Below are 23563 nucleotides of genomic sequence, written 5' to 3' on the forward strand. Positions count from 1 at the left end.
TCGCTAAGTTTGACATTCTTTATAAATTACTTTGATCAACTATGGCAACAATTTGTACACTGAAGCTGCTGTTAGCTGTATTATGATTTCTGTAGTGGCATTCTGGATGCTGGAGTATTTGGAATTCAGCTGCTGAATGAAAAGTTTCCATGACAGCAGATTCTGTGCAAGCTATCACACTCAGAATGAAGTTCTGCATGTACAGTACAGAAAGCACATGCTAATTTAATCAACATTCCTCCATCCAGGGGAGCAACCTCCAAGAAGAGGTATTAAACCAAAACTCATCTCTGACAACTGGAAGCTGCTACAGACAGGAAAATGCTGGCAGATGTTGGACAACGGCTTATTTTCCCACCTGAGATTGCCATTGCTAACCTTCGACCTGATACTGTCTTGAGGTCTGGATGAGCACGCCTTGTTCCTCTGGTAGAGTTAACAGTGCCACCAGAGTATGCTGAGAAACTTCGGTATGCTCAACTAGCTGCTGAAGCAGAACAGCGAGGATGGAGAGTCCAGGTTTACCCAGTGGAGGTGGGTTGTCGAGGATTTGTAGCACACTGTACAACCTGGTTTCTCAGAGACATCGGATTCAGTGGTCAAGAGTTGCAATGCATAGTAAAGAACTTATCTGAAGCAGCAGAGAGGAGCAGCAACTGGCTCTGGTTGAGATGAAAAGATTCTGGTTGGGGACTTCAAGCACAATAGAAATAAAAAAATGTTGATGTATAGGAAGGTAAGAAAGTTGGGCTTAGCTGGGTGGGGGATGGAGGGGGGTGATGCTGGGATGCCAGAATCACTGTCGAGCCCTCTTGAGGTGTCATGGGCTAGTCGACGAAACACCAAGGATGGAACGTGTCCACTTGAAGACCCCAAAGAAGTACCCTACTCAGTCCAGATGGTTGTCATGCTGATGTGCTGGGGAGACCGCACTGTGGTTGATCCCTGGAGCTCGCATCGCAGCCGTTGTGTGTGCTGATGCGCCAGGGAGGCAAAATAGGCTGATCCCTGGAGCTCGCACTACACTTCAGCCATCAACACCAGGCAGAAGGATAGCTAAATCATATGTATGGAAACGTAGATGGATCACATTAGTTTACAGTAAAAGAAGATATATCTTAGTTGGTGCTTATCTTGACGAGAGTTGAGTCCAATATCAGTATGAAGTTTTAACACCTACCCCCCTTTAATGAAAATCATGTTGCAGCAAACCCAGTTATTTATTATCTGGCTTCAGTCAATGATATCATGATCAGTGGTGTAATGCTGTTCCAGTGCTACTTTCTATAGGCAGCAGTGCTGTTGCGAGCTGGAACTCACATAATAGGCAAGCTAAGTCACATGACTTGCATCTCCTGCACAACTTTCTGATTCAGTCAGCAGTCCTATTATAAACTGCTCCTTTAAGGCTGAAAAACAGTACATCGACTACAATTGTGGACACAAAACCAAACGAAGCTGGAGAAAGACACTGGAAATACTTGCAGAAATGCGATAAATGCATTACCTATTATATGTGTTACTAGAAGTTCAGTATACAAATAAAACGTGAATTGGTATAAAATTTCTTGTTTAAGAAAATCTATATTTTAGTGGCGTTCCAGTACCTTTAGATTTAGGACTACACAGCTGGTCATGATACAGTGTCGGGCATCAGGCTTCGTTCCTATATTATACATGTCATATTCCCCTATCCTTCCCAGCATGACCAGTACAAGAACAAGGCAATTCTGGCTCTTATGGTGCCATTTGTACTTTTCTTCAGCGCTGGTTATGAGTTTGAAGGCCTGGCTTGTGAATTAGCTGCTGCGTTTCTATTGCAACACTGTGACATGCTTTTCTGCAGCACTATGAACATAAACTAGCCTGTAAACAGCCTGAAATTCCTTAACTGGGTTACTGATAATGTTTCATCTGTTATTTTTTGGGATGTACACACAAGGATTAAATGATTCAAAAATCCTTTAATTCAGGATGTTTTGTACAAAAGCCATTCTTCAGCTGTGTAGAAGAAAAAAAGTGTAACAGTTTACTGTTGTGTTTCTTTTGTACTTCGTGCATCTTTTCTATCACAGTGACATTTTTTTGTGGCAAAATACCAACTATGATAGTATTAAACTAGTTTTTCTTTATTTATTTTTTAGAAAACAGTTTTTTACATAATAATTACCATAAAAAGCTGGATTTTGTATTACTCTATTTACTTTGTTTTTAGCATTATTCTGGGACTTTCATTCACCTTGATAAGAATTTGTATTTAAAGATGTCAAAGAATTCTACACCATGGGCAAATCACTGAGATAAAAGTGTACGACCCCAATGGAACCCAGCACTCATACCACTGTGGTACAATCGGAATGTCAGTACGCCTCTACCCTGTTACACCGGCTCCCTGACCCTGCGCTCATAGACAACATGGCATTTCTGAGCAGATGTGTACTGGACAGGAATATCAATCAGCAGAGGGCACAAAAGCGACAGCTACAACTGAAGGGACTCACTGTTCAATCTTCTTAATGGCACGGAGTGATGGTAAGCATTGACTGCACAGACTGGCACTGGGTATCACCATCCTTTCAATGACTCATCTGCACTGCTTCCAGCAAGCTGTTTTCCTGCTCTGACTCACAAGGTCTCCCCACAGCCATGGAGCAGCTCTTTCCGAGTGCCGTGTTTGGGTTTAAGACATTGCAGGTGGAAACAATTCAAACGCCCAAAGCTGGTGGAATGCTGTCTCTCAGTCAGCACCCTACAACCAAAACTGTGCTGAAATCACAAGCTACCATAGTGCAAAGAAGGATAAATATAAGTAAGAGCCCTGTTTCAGGAGATGCATTAGTTAGTCTTGCTCATTTAAATCCAGGTATAACTAATGCATGCTCCAAGGTTAAGGGGGGTTTACAACTTAATGCCTAAAGAGATGTTTAGTGTTACATTTCATTGTTTTTAACTAATGTCATTTTTAAGGAGTGAATGTATTTATTTATTTGTTTATTTATTGCATTTAAGTATGTTTCTTTGATAGGGAAATTGGTAATTGAGAGGGCAATTGGTTTTGTTGACTGGGTAATTGGTTTTGTTGATTGGGTAATTGGTTTGTTGACTGGGTAATTGGTTTTGTTGACTGGGTAATTGGTTTTGTTGACTGGGTAATTGGTTTTGTTGATTGGGTAATTGGTTTTGTTGACTGGGTAATTGGTTTTGTTGATTGGGTAATTGGTTTTGTTGACTGGGTAATTGGTTTTGTTGATTGGGTAATTGGATGCTTCTTGATTGTGAAGTAATTGAGAGGCAGGTGTTGAGGAGGGGTGACAGGCTCAATACAAGGTATCAGCAATGTTAGGTGTGTGGGCTTCTATCACTCTGAGCAATATGGAGGAACGCAACATAAATTATTTTAGCAGCATTGAAGCAGGAAGATATGTTAGCTTGTTGGACATTTCTGTTTTTTTCTTAATGTTAAAAAAAAAAAAAAATCATAAAGTGACAAGGAAGATTAGTTTACCTTTCGTATGCCATCCTTTTCCGAACTGTCAATATCCCCATCAAGGAAAGGCATTGCAAATGCGCTGAGGTCCTGCAACAGACAAGGGGCTTTGTGTTAATCACAGTTAGATTCAAACTGCAACTTCAAATACATGGGAGTACCTATCAAACTGTAGACAAAATGCACCGAAACCCAATATATGGGTATATGTGCTGCCTCACCTGCTAGAAAACACAAGCACCGTGCTGCCTCACCTGCAAGACAACACAAGCACCGTGCTGCCTCACCTGCAAGACAACACAAGCACCGTGCTGCCTCACCTGCAAGACAACACAAGCACCGTGCTGCCTCACCTGCAAGACAACACAAGCACCGTGCTGCCTCACCTGCAAGAAAACACAAGCACCGTGCTGCCTCACCTGCAATACAACACAAGCACCGTGCTGCCTCACCTGCAAGACAACACAAGCACCGTGCTGCCTCACCTGCAAGAAAACACAAGCACCGTGCTGCCTCACCTGCAAGACAGCACAAGCACCGTGCTGCCTCATCTGCAATACAGCACAAGCACCGTGCTGCCTCACCTGCAAGAAAACACAAGCACCGTGCTGCCTCACCTGCAAGACAACACAAGCACCGTGCTGCCTCACCTGCAAGACAACACAAGCACCGTGCTGCCTCACCTGCAAGAAAACACAAGCACCGTGCTGCCTCACCTGCAATACAGCACAAGCACCGTGCTGCCTCACCTGCAAGAAAACACAAGCACCGTGCTGCCTCACCTGCAAGAAAACACAAGCACCGTGCTGCCTCACCTGCAATACAACACAAGCACCGTGCTGCCTCACCTGCAATACAACACAATCTACTACAAGAATATACATGTGCAGGAGAATTGTCACAATTAATTAAAATATAGTGCACCATTTATTACATAGTACCTTTTTTAAGGGATTGTTGCCTGCAGATAATCACATAAATTTTGCCTGCCATGCAACTCTATTTAGCTCTTAGTCAAACACAGCTCTGCTTCCCAGACTTTCTTCAGGAGCTCTTTCCACTGGATTTTGAAACTGGATTTCCTGTCATTAACCAACCGGCTATTTCCCCTTGTTACTGACTATGAATAATCAAATGAAAAAGAAACAGACTTCCTGAAAATAAGGTCAGTAAACTGAGTGTAGATACTGACTGTATAATGTTTTCAAAAGAAAGCACATCACTGCTTAAAGAAACAAATGCATCCGGAACCACTGCTGGCACACGACTGAGCTCACTGAGATTCTGCAATCATTTAGCAATGCTTTCCCTTTCACCATTTCCCAACTTACCTTTCACCTGGGGTCAATTACAGTTCCAATTACAGCAGCACTGTTTGCTGAGACTGCAGTTACAATTACAATGCTGCTCTGTTTGATTGGAATTACAATGATGCTGCAATAATAGTAATTACAATTAGAATGACACTAAAAAGTTACATAAACTACACACGTTAACGTGTTTACTCAGTTCATTCTCAATAACCCAGCAATAATTGCACTGCTCTTTGACCTCAAGTACAAATACAGAAACATACTACAGTGCCTATATAGAAAGTCTACACCCCCTTGAACTTGTTTCATATTTTGTTGTGTCAGTGCCTCAGAGTTTCATGCATTTAAATGAGGATTTGTTTCCACTTATCTGCACACCATACTCCACATTGTTAAGGGGAAAAAAGTTATTACTGAGAAAAAATAGGTTATATACTAAAAATACAAAACTGAAAGATCATAATTGGATAAGTCTCCAGCCCCGAGTTAATGCCTGGTGGAAGCATCTTTGGCAGCAATTACAGCTGTGAATCCGTTAGGATAGGTCTCTGCCAACATTGCACACCTAGATTCAGCAATATTTGACCATTCTTCTTTACAAAACTGTTCAAGCTCTGTCACGTTCATTGGGAAGCATTGATGGACAGCAATCTTCAAGTCATGCCACAAATTTTTGATTGGATTTAGGTTGGGGCTCTGACTGGGCCACTCAAGGACATTTACCTTTTTATTCCTTAGCCACTCCAGTATGGCTTTGGCTGTGTGCTTTGGGTTGTTGTTATGCTAAAAGGTGAATGTCCGTCCCAGTTTCAGCTTTCTTGCAGAGGGCAGCAGGTTTTCCTCAAGGACTCGTCTGTACTTTGCTCTATTCATTTTTCCTTCTATCCTGACAAGTCCCCCATAACAACCTGCCACCACCATGCTTCACAGTAGGGATGGTGTTCTTTGGGTGATGTGCTGTGTTGGGTTTGTGCCAAACATAATGCTTTGCATTTAGGCTAAAAAGTTCCATTTTACTTTCGTCAGACCACAAAACTTTTTGCCACATGGCTACAGAATCTCCTGCGTGTTTTTTTGCATACTTCAAACGGGCTTCAAGGTGGGCTTTCTTGAGCAATGGCTTCCTTCTTGCCACCCAACCGTAAAGGTCAGATTTGTGGAGTGCTTGGGATATTGTTGTCACATGCACACTTTGACCAGTCTTGGCCATAAAAGCCTGTAGCTCTTGCAAAGTTGCCATTGGCCTCTTGGTAGCCTCTCTGATCAGTCTCCTTCTTGCTCGGTCATCCAGTTTGGAGGGACGACCTGATCCAGGCAGGGTCTTGGTGGTGCCATACACCTTCCACTTCTTAATAATCGTCTTGACCATGCGCCAAGGGATATTCAAGGCCTTTTGATATTTTTTTATACCCATCCCCTGATCTGTGCCTTTCAACAACTTTGTCCCGGAGTTCTTTTGAAAGCGCTTTGGTGCTCATGGTTGAGGCTTTGCTTTGAAATGCACTACCCAGCAGAGGGAACCTACAGGAACTGTTGAATTTAACCTGAAATCATGTGAATCACTATAATTTAACACAGCTGGAGGCCATTTAATTTGGTGTTTGATTTTGAAGGCGATTGGATACACCTGAGCTAATTTAGGATTGCTATTACAAGGGGGTGGACACTTATCCAACCAAGCTATTTCAGTTTTTATTTTTAATTAATTTTCTACAAATTTCCAGAATATTTTTTTCACTTGGAAGTTGTGGGGTAGGATGTGTTGATAAAAAAATAAATAATGCATTTTAATTCCAGGCTATAAGGCAACACAAGACGAAAATTTTGAAAGGGGGTGTAGACTTTCTATTGGCACTGAATATAACTTGTATTCTTTCAAACAAATGGGGTCACCAAAAGTGACTAACCCCAGGTCTGCACGCAGGTCTATGTGTTAGTGCTGTAGAAGCCGCTCCAGCAGGAACGCACTGGTATGTCAGAGCTGTAGAGAAACGGAAGCCCCAGTTGCTGCTGGGGCTCTGTAGGTTAGCATATGTGAAGACACTACATTCGGTTCATGACCATCTTCCCTCAGGAGAACATCGGATTGCTTTTTCGGCAGACTTGTTTTAACCTTTGCAACCTCTGCAGTCAGAAATCTGACAATATCTGACAATGTACTGTACAACTTTGTTTTTTAGGTTGCATGGTAGTATTCCACATCCCTGACAGTACTTCTCAACCCTTAACAAGCTACTCCGCCCCCCCCATCCCAATCTCCGTCCCTCCTAACCCTCAAGGCTAATGATCTATCTCAATATTTCACCACCAAAATCAGCACCATTCGTCTTCAACCTGACTCTCCCCCAGCTTTCCACTCCACCTCCACATGCTCTTAACTCCGTCTTTACTGACTTCCCCCCTACTTGCACACTTGAACTTTCCTCTCTCATCTCTCACCCCCTGGACCCTGTCCCTGCCTCCCTCATACCTCCACTCCTCCCTTTTATTCTCCCTTACTTAGTATCCCTCTGTAACTCCTCTCTCTCAACTAGCATCTGTCCTACCATCTTCAAAACAGCTACCATCATCCCCTCCTAAAAACCCCTCTCTTCACCCCACATGTCCTGCTAATTACTGCCCTATCTCCCTTCTCCCATATTTCTCTAAGCTTCTTGAGCACCTAGTTCACTCACTCCTACCTCACTACATATCTGTCAATTCCCTTTATCCCCAATTTCAATCTAGCTTTTGTCCTGCCCATTCCACAGAAACTGCCCTCCTTACTGTCCAGAACCATCTGGCCAACTCCTCCCATGATGGACCTTCCTCTATCCTCATTCTTCTCGATCTTTCCCCTGCTTTTGACACTGTCGAACACCCCATCCTCCTCTCCACTCTCTCTAGCCTTGGCATCTCTGGCACACCCCTTGCCTGGCTACAGTCATATCTATCTTCACGCATCTTTGCCGTTGCCTTCAATAACCTCACTTCCCTGCCCCCCCTCACCCCTGACTGTTGGTATCCCCCAGGGCTCAGTCCTCGGACCCTTACTATTCTCCCTGTACACCTCACCCCTAGAAGCTATCATTGCCTCATTTAACTTCCCTCACCATTTCTTTGCTGATGACACCCAGATTTTCTTTTCATTCCCCTCTTTTACCCCTGACCTGGCCGCCCGTATATATCAGCCTGTCTGTTCGCTATCCAATCCTGGATGGTGTGCCGTTACCTCCTCATTAACCCATCAAAAACTGAAATCCCTTTCTTCCCTTCCCCTCATCTCCACCACCCTGCCCCACCATTTCATTCCCCCCCTCGTCCCTCATTCCAACCCTCTCTGCTCGTAACCTCTGGGTCATATTCAATTCCGCCCTCTCCCTTTCTGACCATATCTCAGCCATAACACGAACCTGCCATTTCGATCTACTCAACATCTGAAAAATACGTCCCTCCTTCTCCTTCTCCACTACCAAACTCCTGGTCGACTCTCTCATTTTCACCCGGCTTGATTCTTGTAACTCCCTCCTCCTTGGTCTCCCCTCCTACACTTTTACTCCACTTCAACAAATTGAAAATGCTGCTGCCCGTATGTGACAGGGAGCGCGAGGATCTGAGCTGCAAATCTCCATCCCGACCCAAGAGGGAACGAAGCAGAGGTACTTGCATGCCTGTTCAGAGATGGGCCGGCTTGGAGAGAGGGGCGGAAAAGGAAGTCGGCCATCTTGGTGCAGGGCGGAATGACCATATTAGGGGACAAAATCACTGTGATCAGCTGTGTTGCATTAGACAACTGGCAGGTGTGCTGAGTCGCGCTGATCATGGGGTGGAGTCCCCTGGTATACAAGGGCTGTCATCTTGTAAGTGCGAGGCTTGTTGAGGTAATACTGGAGCTAGGTTCCTGAGCTGTGTGTTTGTTTATTTGGTTATTTTTGTGCTACGTGTTTGTGTTTATTGTCAGAGTGATCCCTGACGCCAAGGAGCTGCCGCACCACTGCCAGCACTTTTCACCTTGGACACCACACACCCCGGACAACAGAACTGGACACTTAAGCACCTGAGCACCTGCACTTTTCACCACCCCAGAAGTGCACCCAAGGAGCTGAGAGGGACTCGCTCTGTTGGAACTTATGATTTATATTTTTGTTGCTTTGAACTGTGTTTTTTTTGTTAATAAAGTTCACCCTACCACTGTGGTAGAGTATTTGCAAATTCAGAAGTGACTCTGTGACATCTGCTCCACACCCACACCCACTGCACCGTCACACTGTATTATATTTAACCTGGCACCAATAATCTTACCCTCTTTCTTCACCCATTCTTTCAGTTTGTACAAATTCTAAAAACTTGTAAAGCGCCTTGGTTAAAGGCGCTACAATAAATAAATAAAATAAATAAATGTATCACCATGACGCTCTTACTCTCGTCAGAGGCTTCGCCACACTACTTCATACCTTCTCAAGAGGCTTTGAAACACAACAATGGAACAATGCATATTATAACAGTTTGGCAGATGGAGGAAGAATTGTGAGGCGAGAACAGCAAAACTACATGAGCTAACCAATCCCAAACCAGCACACTGTTTGCTTGAGTGTCCAAAGCAGTCATTGTCACGCCTTTGAAAGACCTGAAAATAAAGTGTCATCTTCCAGACAGAAGGCCCAGTTTTTATTTCCTAAATAATGTTCCCCTCCATTGGCACGGTCCCATCAGATGTTATGGATGTGAACCAAGCTGAGTGGCATTGAAACAGGGCCCTTTATCTGTGTGCTGACACTTTTATTAGCACCTTTTTAAAATGTGCTGGCAGACTGACTCCTGCAGTGGGTATGCTGGTTTGCAGATTGAGGAAGCGAGGTGCCACTCGTCCTGGGCTGTTAGCAATTCTAAGTGTCTGCTATGACTGCTCTGCTGGAAGTGGATATGGTTGCCATGGTCACAACAAGCCGTTGTCAATGAGGTGTTTGCTATTCGACCTTCAGCGTCTCTTTCACCTAGACCGTCCTCGTAAATCCTGAAACAGTGTTTCAGACATTGCATTCCAAAACACAAGCCGTGTTCCTGTAAGTTCAGAACGTCTCTGCCCCTCTGTGAACATGCTTTTGGCTTTATCACATATTTCGGTGCACGCAAATGTACAACCACTTTTTTTTTTTTTTTTTTTTTTTTTTTTAACACTGTTCTCATAAGCTGTGAAAACACATAATTAATTTTAATGTATTACTGTTGACTTGTCAGAATTAATATGAACACTGTAATCAAAAAGCAAACAAAATCACTGAACTACCCCCTGATCATCAGGATACACAACACATACTGACAGAGATCACTGAACTACCCCCTGATCATCATACACAATACATACTGACAGAGATCACTGAACTATCCCCTGATCATCAAGATACACAATACACACTGACAGAGATCACTGGGCTGTATAATAAGAAAGAAGAAATTTACTGCAGTAGTTTGTCATAATGCAGCAATAAATCCTTTTGACAGCCCCATAGAGCTACACAGAAAGTATCTCCAGCTGACTGACAACATTTGTGGATTTGCCTCAGGACTAAATGTGCAGCAACAGATGGAATGGGAAGGGGAGGGCAGGGTGTGTTTCAAGGCAGGGTGTGAGTTTAATTCCTGGATAGCCTCCACAGAAGCCAAGGTCAGTCTGCTAAGGGTGGGCTGCACTGAATATCCCTCGGATCTTACAGGCCAGTTTCAGCTAACAGGCAGTGTGCCGAAAATGCACCGGAGACACTTTGAGATCTGATTCCAAGTGTAAAGAAGCACTCTGTTCTGTTAACTCCTTGCGTGCTGCAACACACTCTTCAGCCTCTTTTTAACCCTGCAGCTTCCCACACGGTTGCCTGGGGTTTGCAAACAATGCTGGGTGTTGTTTCTTGATGTGTGTTAGCAGTTCCTGAAAGCAGGTGCACAAGAATGATCTCTGTGTAAAAACAGGTTGGTCTAGTGTCTCTCCTGCGGCTATCCTATTTCTGCTACATGTGTATATCAGGATTGAGTACAACTGCACTCAAATGCAAATGAATATTACTTGAAGATCTTACAAAAACATATAAATACAAATATGTGCACCTCAGCTGAATTTAAATGAAATACAACAGACTTGTAATTAGTTAGTTGTGTAATTAGTTCTGTGTTCTCAAGTTACACATTCTCAATTAATCCTGCGATGACTTATCAATATTTCACGAGAGCTATATCTTTGATTGCACTGGGACTTGGTTAAATAGTAACACTTGCTAAATTATTTGAAATCGATCTCATACATTTTGTCAAATGCAAATGAGGTATATATTTCTTGATTGCATTTAAATGCACACACACACTTGAACCCAACCCAGGAATACCATTAGTAACATACAATCCCCAGTCAAGGATACCGTAGCAGTTTATGGTCGTTTCAGGACCCCCTGAAACATTTCCAGGCTTTATTTATGTGCTTTTTAGATACAGTTTTACTACCCAATTTCAAATGCCCAATTCAAATGTCGCCTCCTCGAAAAAGCCACATATCACACAGTGATGCACAGAGGAAAAAGACAGGCTTGTCAATCTGCAATCTTAATGACTGGATACATTAACATCCTTCAAGACATCACATGGTGTCAAGGCTGTGATCAGGGCAGAGATTGGCCCAACCCAGTACTACTGCAGATGCAGATCCTAGTAATATGGCCAGACAATGTTCTACCCCTAGTCAAGTACACTGCAGTGTGCCCCCCTCCCCTCCCCCGTGGTTAATAGAGCCACGAGGACCGGCTCAGATGCCTGGGAAGTGCCTCTAGCACAGGAACTGGCTGCAATATGAGCATGCTGCAAAAGCAATGAGGGTGTGAGTTAATTTGGGAACCACGCCCAGTGAGGGAGTAGCTAGCGGGAGGGAGTCAGTTGGGGCCCACCTGACGCTTTCATTTAATAAAGACAGGAGTCAGCACCATGAGAAAATACGAGAAGCATGCCCTGTAGCTGATCTTCACCTTCCTGTTTTAGTGCAGATGTTAGAAACGAGAACTGGACTTCATTCCGAAACCAAAAAAAAAAAAACTCCCATTAGCTGCTTGAAATCCAATCCCCTGGTTTCACTCTTTTTGTGCTCTATAAAAGGGTTTTTAACAGGTGGCTCCTGGTGCCATGAGGTCTAAATTAAACTTAAAAGGCCTCTTCCTGGCAGGCAATGAGTCCTGGAAGTGTTACTGGAGCCAGTGAGTGTACAGTAACTTCAAGAGCAGTGTGCATTGTGGGAGTCAGTCGGCTTGGAACAAGTCAGCATGAAAACAAGAAGTATCAGTTACATGAGAGTGCAGAAGAAAGCGGGTTACTGCTGCAACAAGGGAATGAAAAGAAGAAGAAATGCAGGCAATTGACACACAGTATATAACTTTGATAACATTGTTATACTCATAGTACATTGAGGCCAAAAAACATAAGATTGCTTGTGGATTTGAGAGGCCAGTAGCCGCACACCGATCTACCCTGTCCCACACAGCACTACTTTAGTGAGAGGTTAGTTACATGCCAATCCAATGATGCAACAGAGCATACTATAGTACACATAATGAGACGACAGATCTGAGTCTACTCACTCTTTAAGCTTTCTTGTACAGAGCCTTATTTTCAACTCTTAGACATAACATTGGATGTGGGGAGCAAACAAACAAGTGAGGCTAGTGAGCATGGAGCACTGAACCTGCTCAGAGGAGAGCAGAGATACAAGGTGCACATTCCGCGGGCAGCAGGAGAAAGTGTGTCACACAGTCAAGACATCACTGCTTCAGGTACACAATCAGGGCGTGGCTACGTCTTTAAACAGCAATCCTGTTGCAAGGGTGTCACAAAGACAAGGCACTGTTTATTACTTTCTCCTATTGCAAGGGTATCACATCAAAGACAAGGCACTGTTCTCTACAAGTACTGTATATATCTATTCATAACTCCTTCCACACAGTGAGATTAACGCCACTGCTGTGCCAGGACCAAAAAGCTCCAGTGGAATACCGAATCCGGCTCAAAGTGCAGCACCGTCAAGGTTGCTCAGAGAATGCTGTCATGATGTGGCAGGTTATGGCAGGAAGTACAACACAGTGCTTGGCTCACAGAACCTGTATTTGTGTCTTTTATGCCGATCACAATATATTAGAAGCCTGCAATAAATGAGACGCAGGCCTGTTTGGGGCTTTCCCATTAATTTCATACAGTTCTGTGTTTCTTGGGCCTTTGAGTCAGATACCGCTAGCCAATAATACATAGGCTTATATACATGCAGTATAGTCTCTAGCATACAAGCCTTTACATTTCAAACTGCAGTATCCACAAAAATCTACATAATAATCTTGTGAAGAAAATCGTTCAGAATACTGGATGTATAATGTGTTGGATTTTCTGTAAAATTTCAGAAATTAGTATGTCTGCTGCATTTTGTTGCAGAAAAATATATTGTAGCGATCTCGGTTAACACAGACAGCTGCATCACACAAGGCGAAGCAATCCACACACAGGCGGAGGGCGGGCGTGAACCCGGGACCTCTCGTACTAAAGCATATCGCCGATACCGCTGTACAAAAGGACAGTTCCCTTTCAAGGAGCGTATATCAGGCTTATGTCTTCGTGTGTGATTACATCACCTAGCAGCCCTGCTGCTGCCTTCCCCCCTGACCACTACAATATCTTTAAATAAAAATGCATTTCAAGGTAAGCTCGTCTTTTAAAACATTGTTCTAGTATTATAACTACATTGCATTCACGTTTGCAATTGTAACAGGCAGTGTTGGGTGATACTGTACACTGCCATCAGGGATTCTGTCCTGTCCCGTCGGTGAGATGAGATGAGGTTAAAAGCTCTAAAACCATGCATGCATGAGCCAGGCTCTTTTGCATTGTGGTTAAGATGCTTGCTTGCAGTGCACAAGGTCATGGTTCACACACAGCCTCCGTCCTGTAACACAATGTTAAGTGATACCTGCGTGGACAGTGATGACCCTGATGATGATGTAATGGGTTGCTATATAAACTCTTGAAAACAGGTGGTATTGCACAGTGGTTAAGAGCCTGATTTGGGGAATAGTCGGGTTAGGCCCATTCACTGCCTGTTACTCTGGGTCCTTGACACTAAGCACCAGATCAGAAAAGAGATTTCATTCCCAAGTGCAAAGTATTATCAGCACCGTGCCGAGCTGTCCTTGGTGTTTGTATAGCAGCGCTGAGAGCACTTGAGTCCCGTGCCAAAGCTGGCACTTTTTAATGACTAGTCTAATCTGCAGTCTTATCAAAACCTTGATGATATTCTGCAATAACCTTGTAGATAGCGAGGCAAGAAAAACACAAAGCTGTCCTCCTCTCAGAAACACTTGGGCCACAGTACACTTGAGCAGTTCGGGCTCTGCAAGCTACAAAGCCAACAACAGAGCCGTGCTGCTGGGTAATTACACTTTTGGTTTCCAATCATGAAAATGAAACGAAAAATAAATCTTCTCCATGTGTACAGATTTCAAAAACCTCATTAACAAATCTTTATTATTCTGAAAGTTGTTTTTAACAAGTCAACCACACAATATTTCTTCCCATTGACCTGCTGTATATGCGCTGCAATATGCACACCTAACTTAGATCCTGCTCCACCTGCACCATCCTTTAGTTTGTAACTTATATTTCCAATTGCAACTGTTTTCAAAAGCAACATTAATCAAATGAATTCCATGATTATTATTATTATTATTATTATTATTATTATTATTATTATTATTATTATTATTATTATTATTTCGTTATCAGGAGCTTGTTTACATGCTTACAAAGGTTCCTTTCTAGGAACTCTCTTACAGGGAGTGTGCATTCATGCATACTAAACTGCATTATCAGGACCACTCTTACAGGGAGTGTGCATTCATGCATACTAAACTCCTTTATCAGGACCACTCTTACAGGGAGTGTGCATTCATGCATACTAAACTGCATTATCAGGACCACTCTTACAGGGAGTAAGTGGTTGGATTAGTTCACTTTGTATTGCTTATTACAATGCATTATAGTCTTATAGTTGTTCTATCATATAGTTGTCTTATAGTTGTTCTATCATATTTTAATAGTATCAGCACTTCTACCTAGTTCTTTTTCAACACTCATCAACACCAATAAGCAATTACAATGTTGTGTTATGAAGCTCTGACTGTATAAATTGTAACTGAAATGTCACAGAAAAGATAACTTCACCTGTACTTAGTTCTACTATCATTTAAAGCAATGCTGATCCCCTGGGACCCCCAGCTGCCAAGGTATTTGTTTCTGGTCCTGGTACACTGCATTGCTTTTGGATGATGTACTGAGTTTATAAAACTAACCCATAACAAATGTACATGTCGTGGTCGTTTAGCACTATTATTATGTTTTACCTGATGTGTGTGATCTGCAACACTGTGCATGGTACAGTCAACCACAGTCAAATTCACAGAATAGTTACTACAGGTGCTGTTTTATACACACATGGAAAACAGTAGCATGCATAACCCCCTGCATATAGAAAATAGCATCTCTTAATAAAAGCTCATTATAAATGCATGCACACATTTCAGGTGGTTAAGTGAGTACAGACTATTTTACTGTATTTGCTGTCCCACCCCTTTTAAAGGTTTCCCATAGTAAAAGCACAGCAGAGTATAATAAAGTACAGTGAAAGCATGGTCAAGCATTGTAAAGAATAACAAGGTATGGTAAAGCCTATTATTAAACTTAGCAAACCAGTGTAAATTATGGTAAATGCACAGTATAACCATGGGGGAAAAGCATGGGGAAACTGCAAAACAATACGGTACAGATACAGAATTACAGTGGTAAACTTTTATAAGGGACCTTTTGATAAGAATCATAAAGGCAGGGAAATGACATCAGAAACTATTACTGCTTTTAGAAAGATTTTGGCTGCAGAGTTTGCTTTGGCCTGATAACACCATGTAACACAATTTTTGTTCCTGGGCAGTAAGTGTTATTTCCTAATTGCTTAATACAAAAATGACTACAAAAGATTTAGAAGCGAGTAGTTTTTCGAGATGTAAATACAGTATAATCGTAAATCTCGAAAAACTACTCGCTTCTAAATCTTTTGTAGTCATTTTTGTATTACTTTAGTATAAATACATGTTAATTTGGATTCATGTGTTGTTTTTTTCTGACTTTATGTGAACGAAAAGACGCACATTTGCCCGTTTTCCCATTGGAAATAGTGATATTTTGAAATATCACTGTTCTGGTCACAAAAGCAAAGTTTGTGGGGAATAATAGCCATTTTCTATACTTCTGAGGCACAAGCAATTAGGAAATAACACTTACTACCCAGGAACAAAAAAACAAACAAAAAAAATTGTTACACGGTGTAATCTGCCCCACCTTATTTACAAGGTGCTGCATTGTCCCAGACTGCAGGTCGGGTTGAATTATGAGATAGATCCACCCTAGAGGCTCCTCCTACCCTCACACGAATCAGCCACCACCCCATCATATTTCACAACTAACTGTGAACACTGAACAAGTCGCAGCACCATTTACTGTCTGGCAGCCAACTTGCATATTCTGCATTCCAGCTTCTGCCACACGAAGAAAGAGGGTCTCCAAGAAGAAACTACACAATTTAATACACAGCCATTCGCAAGATTTATCAACAGGGTGGAACATATTCCATATGCCAGGTTTCTCTGACATTACAGATAGGTGTCCCTGTCATGCCCTTTCATATATTACTAATGCATACAGTGTAGACTATGCATATTACAAAATAAAGGATTTCTCAGTGATTCATGTACATTTCTAGTTTAAACATAGCTAGTGGGCTATGGAGTATCTGCAAAGCGCAGCATTCGATTATACACGAAAACTGCAGTTAAATAGTGATTGTGTAGGATAATCTTAACAACTGTTACTTAAACAAAACAGTATGTAACAGATCACCACCAATATAAAATGATGGACTCCTAGATTCCTCTGCAGATATAAAACACTTTCAGAAAGACTTTCTTCTCTGATATACTGTCACGAGGGTGGCTGGTGGATGACATCACAGACCCGGTAGATACAGGCACTGAGGCAGCACTGTGGTATGAAATGCGCTGCTTGCGCTTTTATTAAACAAATAAGCAAAAATAAAAGGGTTACGCAAAACACCAAAGAAAAAGGCACATTGGCCAAAAGAAACAAATAATACTAACAGCAACAAGGAGTATGCTGGTTGCAACTGTTTATCTTTTTAAACTATTATTTTCCCTCCTGTCTCCACTCTCGTTCTCCACTCTGAACCCTTCCTCGAGCAGCCAAACTGCGGCTCTTTTATACCGGTGACCGAGGGATCAACTAGCTGTCAATTACTGTATTATCCCTCGGTCCCCTTCTGCACGGGTTTACTGTGGATGCGTGACTGTCAGCTAATTATATACTTAGCAGCTGATCAGTCACGCATTCCCACGGGGTATTTAAAACATAAATGATGGAACATTTTATTTAGATAAATGAATTTTTAGTCTTAGAATACAACTCACAGAATGGGTTAAAGATTAAGTCAGGTTCTGGTTAAATTCAAATTAAGTTTTGATGGCCAGTTCTAACATGAAAGGCATTTGCCATTTAGGGTGGATCACTGTTTTTATGTTAAACATCTTTACAAACTAGAAATAAAACAGGTTTTCTTATAAAATTACAGTTGATTTCAAAGATAAACTGGATTGAACCAGATGCTTTGAAGCTAGGGTTAAGACAAATGGGCAATCAACCAAGTGATTAGAGATCTGTCTCTTTTTCTGATTGGGTTAAGGAAAAATCATGACGTCACTGAGAGACTGCATTTAAACTGAGAATACTGAAATGTTCTTTGTTTTGCTCTGAATCGTGCTTGGAAAGAGGATTCCTGCAAACTGGTGTCACCGTGTAAACTTTAAGATGTCTGGTTGTAACTTTGCAACTCAGAACTTTTATCTTCAATAAATACACTTATCTGAAAGCCAAAAGAAGAAGCTCGCGACTTCTCTTTTCCTTTTTTTCTGTAACTTCTTAAATTCAACAATAAACAATAACATGGTGAAGGGCACCTTGCTCATCCTGCCACACAATAATAAAACACAAATAAACACTGGCTTTTCACCATCATATACACACAAATCATAAAAATAATAATAATAAACAAATATATACATCCTGCCACATATATCTATTAAAAGATTGTACTGAACATTCGATTGTTTACAGTTTTCTACGAGGAATAACCTAGTGAGTTAGGCACTGCAACTACCCCCCCCACCTCCAGAATTTAACTTTAACCACTGAGCATAGCCTAAGCAAAGCAGAATTTAAGGGATGACAGAATGTCACTTTAGAAGGTAACAAGAGCTTTGCTAATCAATACCTTAAGAAAGAAAACAAACAGGCCGCCAACAGAACATGTTATACAGAGCCCTCACATGCCATGCGATTGGAATTGATTCATATATATAAAAACATCCCCATCTACCTGCAAAGCCTGGCTGTGTATCCTGTACACATAACCGGAACATGCAGGGCCAGCCCACATTCAGCACACGTTTACTGTTTTACACTCTACCACTTTGTAATGTAAAGGTGATGAGCCCTGCACACTATTTTCACGTGTGACCCTTTTTCCCTTGTACAAGCTGCAAGCACCTTTTTGAGTGAAAGGTGTACGTGGCAGAGATGCATGGCTCTGATACAACCAGCTTAGTTTCTTTGAAGTTTCCCCACTGATGATGGGAGTGAGAATGTAGAGATGGGAGCCCCGCCAGCAAGGTTTGAGTGTTTTGCAGGTATCAGGCTTTTAAAGACTTTCACCCACACCTGTGACGTGCAGAAATGGACAAAGGATCCTGTAGTTGCTTTGACAGACCCACTGAGAGCAGAGCCTGACCCAAGACTGTCACTCCTGCTGGAAGCAGGGTGATCTTTGGGATAGAGTTTGGACATTTGTGAAACTGTAACAATGTTAAAATACTGTAATAACTGCACTGTGTTTTAAAGCATATAAAGCCAGCAGAAATACTATTGCAGCACATTATGAGCAGGATAACAGGATTCAAACTACGAAACAAGCACTATCTAAGGGCTACAGGTGCCAAGGCCTGTAACCTTGGGAGGAAACGCAGAAATGAGGACCTTACTTAACCTGAAAATGTGTTCACAAACTAAGTTTAATTAAGAAGTGGTTTTTAGTCCAAAAACACAGAGCCTCCTAGATACTGCAATCCAATATCTGAACTAACATATATGTTACAGGAAGACTGTAAAGGCAGAAATGAGGATCTCATTTGGTTAACTTGGAAATGTGTTCACAGTCAAGTTTCTTAAGAGAAAAAGAGGTAAGTTTGATTTGGAAGCAGTCTTTAAGCTAAACACACTATTCTAATCTATCTGAAACATAAAAGAAGAGTAAAGGTGTGAAGGGGAGCCCTGAGTCCTATGTATACTTATCTGCTATTTTATGATATTTATATCATACTTAGGCTACTACAGTACTTTGCATGCAAAAATATCCTGAGTTTACAGAAAACTTCAATCCCTGCATACAGCTGAATTCTAATTTCATTTTCAATCATTAATCAGTAAACACAGAAAATAGGTGTTTTAAGAAAATCAGTTTTCTGATTCAGTTTTCAGAAAATATTACTTTTCGGAAAATGCTTTGTCATGTAAACGTACTGACTGTCAGGTACTCTGCACATCCACTACTGCAGTAACACCTATCAGACACTGTCAGGTACTCTGCACATCCACTACTGCAGTAAGACCTATCAGACACTGTCAGGCACTCTGCACATCCACTACTGCAGTAAGACCTATCAGACACTGTCAGGCACTCTGCACATCCACTACTGCAGTAAGACCTATCAGACACTGTCAGGTACTGCATCCACTACTGCAGTAAGACCTATCAGACACTGTCAGGTATGCATCCACTACTGCAGTAAGACCTATCACACACTGTCAGGCACTGCATCCACTACTGCAGTAAGACCTATCAGACACTGTCAGGCACTGCACATCCACTACTGCAGTAAGACCTATCAGACACTGTCAGGTACTGCATCCACTACTGCAGTAAGACCTATCAGACACTGTCAGGTACTCTGCACATCCACTACTGCAGTAAGACCTATCAGACACTGTCAGGCACTGCACATCCACTACTGCAGTAAGACCTATCAGACACTGTCAGGTACTCTGCACAGTGTCCACTACTGCAGTAAGACCTATCACACACTGTCAGGCACTGCACATCCACTACTGCAGTAAGACCTATCAGACACTGTCAGGCTCTGCATCCACTACTGCAGTAAGACCTATCACACACTGTCAGGCACTGCACATCCACTACTGCAGTAAGACCTATCAGACACTGTCAGGCACTCTGCACATCCACTACTGCAGTAAGACCTATCAGACACTGTCAGGTACTGCAGTAAGACCTATCAGACACTGTCAGGCACTGCACATCCACTACTGCAGTAAGACCTATCAGACACTGTCAGGCACTGCACATCCACTACTGCAGTAAGACCTATCAGACACTGTCAGGCACTGCATCCACTACTGCAGTAAGACCTATCACACACTGTCAGGCACTGCACATCCACTACTGCAGTAAGACCTATCAGACACTGTCAGGCTCTGCACATCCACTACTGCAGTAAGACCTATCAGACACTGTCAGGCACTGCATCCACCACTGCAGTAAGACCTATCAGTAAGCACCACTACTGCAGTACACTATCAGACACTGTCAGGTACTCTGCACATCCACTACTGCAGTAAGACCTATCAGACACTGTCAGGCACTGCACATCCACTACTGCAGTAAGACCTATCAGACACTGTCAGGCACTCTGCACATCCACTACTGCAGTAAGACCTATCAGACACTGTCAGGCACTGCACATCCACTACTGCAGTAAGACCTATCACACACTGTCAGGCACTCTGCACATCCACTACTGCAGTAAGACCTATCACACACTGTCAGGCACTGCACATCCACTACTGCAGTAAGACCTATCAGACACTGTCAGGCACTGCACATCCACTACTGCAGTAAGACCTATCAGACACTGTCAGGCACTCTGCACAGCCACTACTGCAGTAAGACCTATCAGACACTGTCAGGCACTGCACATCCACTACTGCAGTAAGACCTATCAGACACTGTCAGGCACTGCACATCCACTACTGCAGTAAGACCTATCAGACACTGTCAGGCACTGCACATCCACTACTGCAGTAAGACCTATCACACACTGTCAGGCACTGCACATCCACTACTGCAGTAAGACCTATCAGACACTGTCAGGCACTGCACATCCACTACTGCAGTAAGACCTATCAGACACTGTCAGGTACTCTGCACATCCACTACTGCAGTAAGACCTATCACACACTGTCAGGCACTGCACATCCACTACTGCAGTAAGACCTATCAGACACTGTCAGGCACTGCACATCCACTACTGCAGTAAGACCTATCAGACACTGTCAGGTACTCTGCACATCCACTACTGCAGTAAGACCTATCACACACTGTCAGGCACTGCACATCCACTACTGCAGTAAGACCTATCAGACACTGTCAGGCACTGCAGGCACTCTGCACATCCACTACTGCAGTAAGACCTATCAGACACTGTCAGGTACTCTGCACATCCACTACTGCAGTAAGACCTATCAGACACTGTCAGGCACTGCACATCCACTACTGCAGTAAGACCTATCAGACACTGTCAGGCACTGCACATCCACTACTGCAGTAAGACCTATCAGACACTGTCAGGCACTGCATCCACTACTGCAGTAAGACCTATCAGACACTGTCAGGCACTCTGCACATCCACTACTGCAGTAAGACCTATCACACACTGTCAGGCACTGCACATCCATTACTGCAGTAAGACCTATCAGACACTGTCAGGCACTGCACATCCACTACTGCAGTAAGACCTATCACACACTGTCAGGCACTCTGCACATCCACTACTGCAGTAAGACCTATCAGACACTGTCAGGCACTGCACATCCACTACTGCAGTAAGACCTATCAGACACTGTCAGGCACTGCACACATCCACTACTGCAGTAAGACCTATCAGACACTGTCAGGCACTGCACATCCACTACTGCAGTAAGACCTATCAGACACTGTCAGGCACTGCACATCCACTACTGCAGTAAGACCTATCAGACACTGTCAGGCACTGCATCCACTACTGCAGTAAGACCTATCAGTCAGGCACTGCATCCACTACTGCACACTGTCAGGTACTCTGCACATCCACTACTGCAGTAAGACCTATCACACACTGTCAGGCACTGCACATCCACTACTGCAGTAAGACCTATCAGACACTGTCAGGCACTGCACATCCACGACTTCAGTAAGACCTATCACACACTGTCAGGCACTGCATATCCATTACTGCAGTAAGACCTGTCACACACTGTCAGGTACTGCATCCACTACTGCAGTAAGACCTATCAGACACTGTCAGGCACTGCACATCCACTACTGCAGTAAGACCTATCAGACACTGTCAGGCACTCTGCACATCCACTACTGCAGTAAGACCTATCAGACACTGTCAGGTACTGCATCCACTACTGCAGTAAGACCTATCAGACACTGTCAGGTACTCTGCACATCCACTACTGCAGTAAGACCTATCAGACACTGTCAGGTACTGCACATCCACTACTGCAGTAAGACCTATCAGACACTGTCAGGCACTCTGCACATCCACTACTGCAGTAAGACCTATCAGACACTGTCAGGCACTGCATCCACTACTGCAGTAAGACCTATCATCAGGCACTGCACCACTACTGCAGTCAGGACACTGTCAGGTACTGCACATCCACTACTGCAGTAAGACCTATCAGACACTGTCAGGCACTGCACATCCACTACTGCAGTAAGACCTATCAGACACTGTCAGGTACTCTGCACATCCACTACTGCAGTAAGACCTATCAGACACTGTCAGGCACTGCACATCCACTACTGCAGTAAGACCTATCAGACACTGTCAGGCACTGCATCCACTACTGCAGTAAGACCTATCAGACACTGTCAGGCACTGCACATCCACTACTGCAGTAAGACCTATCAGACACTGTCAGGCACTGCACATCCACTACTGCAGTAAGACCTATCAGACACTGTCAGGCACTGCATCCACTACTGCAGTAAGACCTATCAGACACTGTCAGGTACTGCACATCCACTACTGCAGTAAGACCTATCAGACACTGTCAGGTACTGCATCCACTACTGCAGTAAGACCTATCACACACTGTCAGGTACTGCACATCCACTACTGCAGTAAGACCTATCACACACTGTCAGGTACTGCACATCCACTACTGCAGTAAGACCTATCAGACACTGTCAGGCACTGCATCCACTACTGCAGTAAGACCTATCAGACACTGTCAGGCACTCTGCACATCCACTACTGCAGTAAGACCTATCAGACACTGTCAGGCACTGCACATCCACTACTGCAGTAAGACCTATCAGACACTGTCAGGTACTGTCCACTACTGCAGTAAGACCTATCACTGTCAGGCACTGCATCCACTACTGCAGTAAGACCTATCAGACACTGTCAGGCACTGCACATCACTACTGCAGTAAGACCTATCAGACACTGTCAGGTACTCTGCACATCCACTACTGCAGTAAGACCTATCAGACACTGTCAGGCACTGCACATCCACTACTGCAGTA

At 43.2% G+C, this 23563-nt stretch overlaps 1 protein-coding gene across 2 annotated transcripts in view; it reads right to left on the reverse strand.

Annotated features, from left to right (window-relative positions):
- The window catches only part of LOC121314051 (5'-AMP-activated protein kinase subunit gamma-2-like), a 162204-nt gene that overhangs the window by 118001 nt on the left and 20640 nt on the right, over nucleotides 1–23563 (reverse strand). For both annotated transcript variants that reach the window (XM_041246841.1, XM_041246842.1), the window contains exon 2: nucleotides 3506–3577. In XM_041246841.1, the coding sequence (XP_041102775.1) occupies nucleotides 3506–3577 (72 nt within the window). The remainder of the gene's footprint in view (nucleotides 1–3505; nucleotides 3578–23563) is intronic.

Source organism: Polyodon spathula, chromosome 4, assembly GCF_017654505.1.
Source record: "Polyodon spathula isolate WHYD16114869_AA chromosome 4, ASM1765450v1, whole genome shotgun sequence".
In the NCBI taxonomy this organism is placed as follows: domain Eukaryota; kingdom Metazoa; phylum Chordata; class Actinopteri; order Acipenseriformes; family Polyodontidae; genus Polyodon; species Polyodon spathula.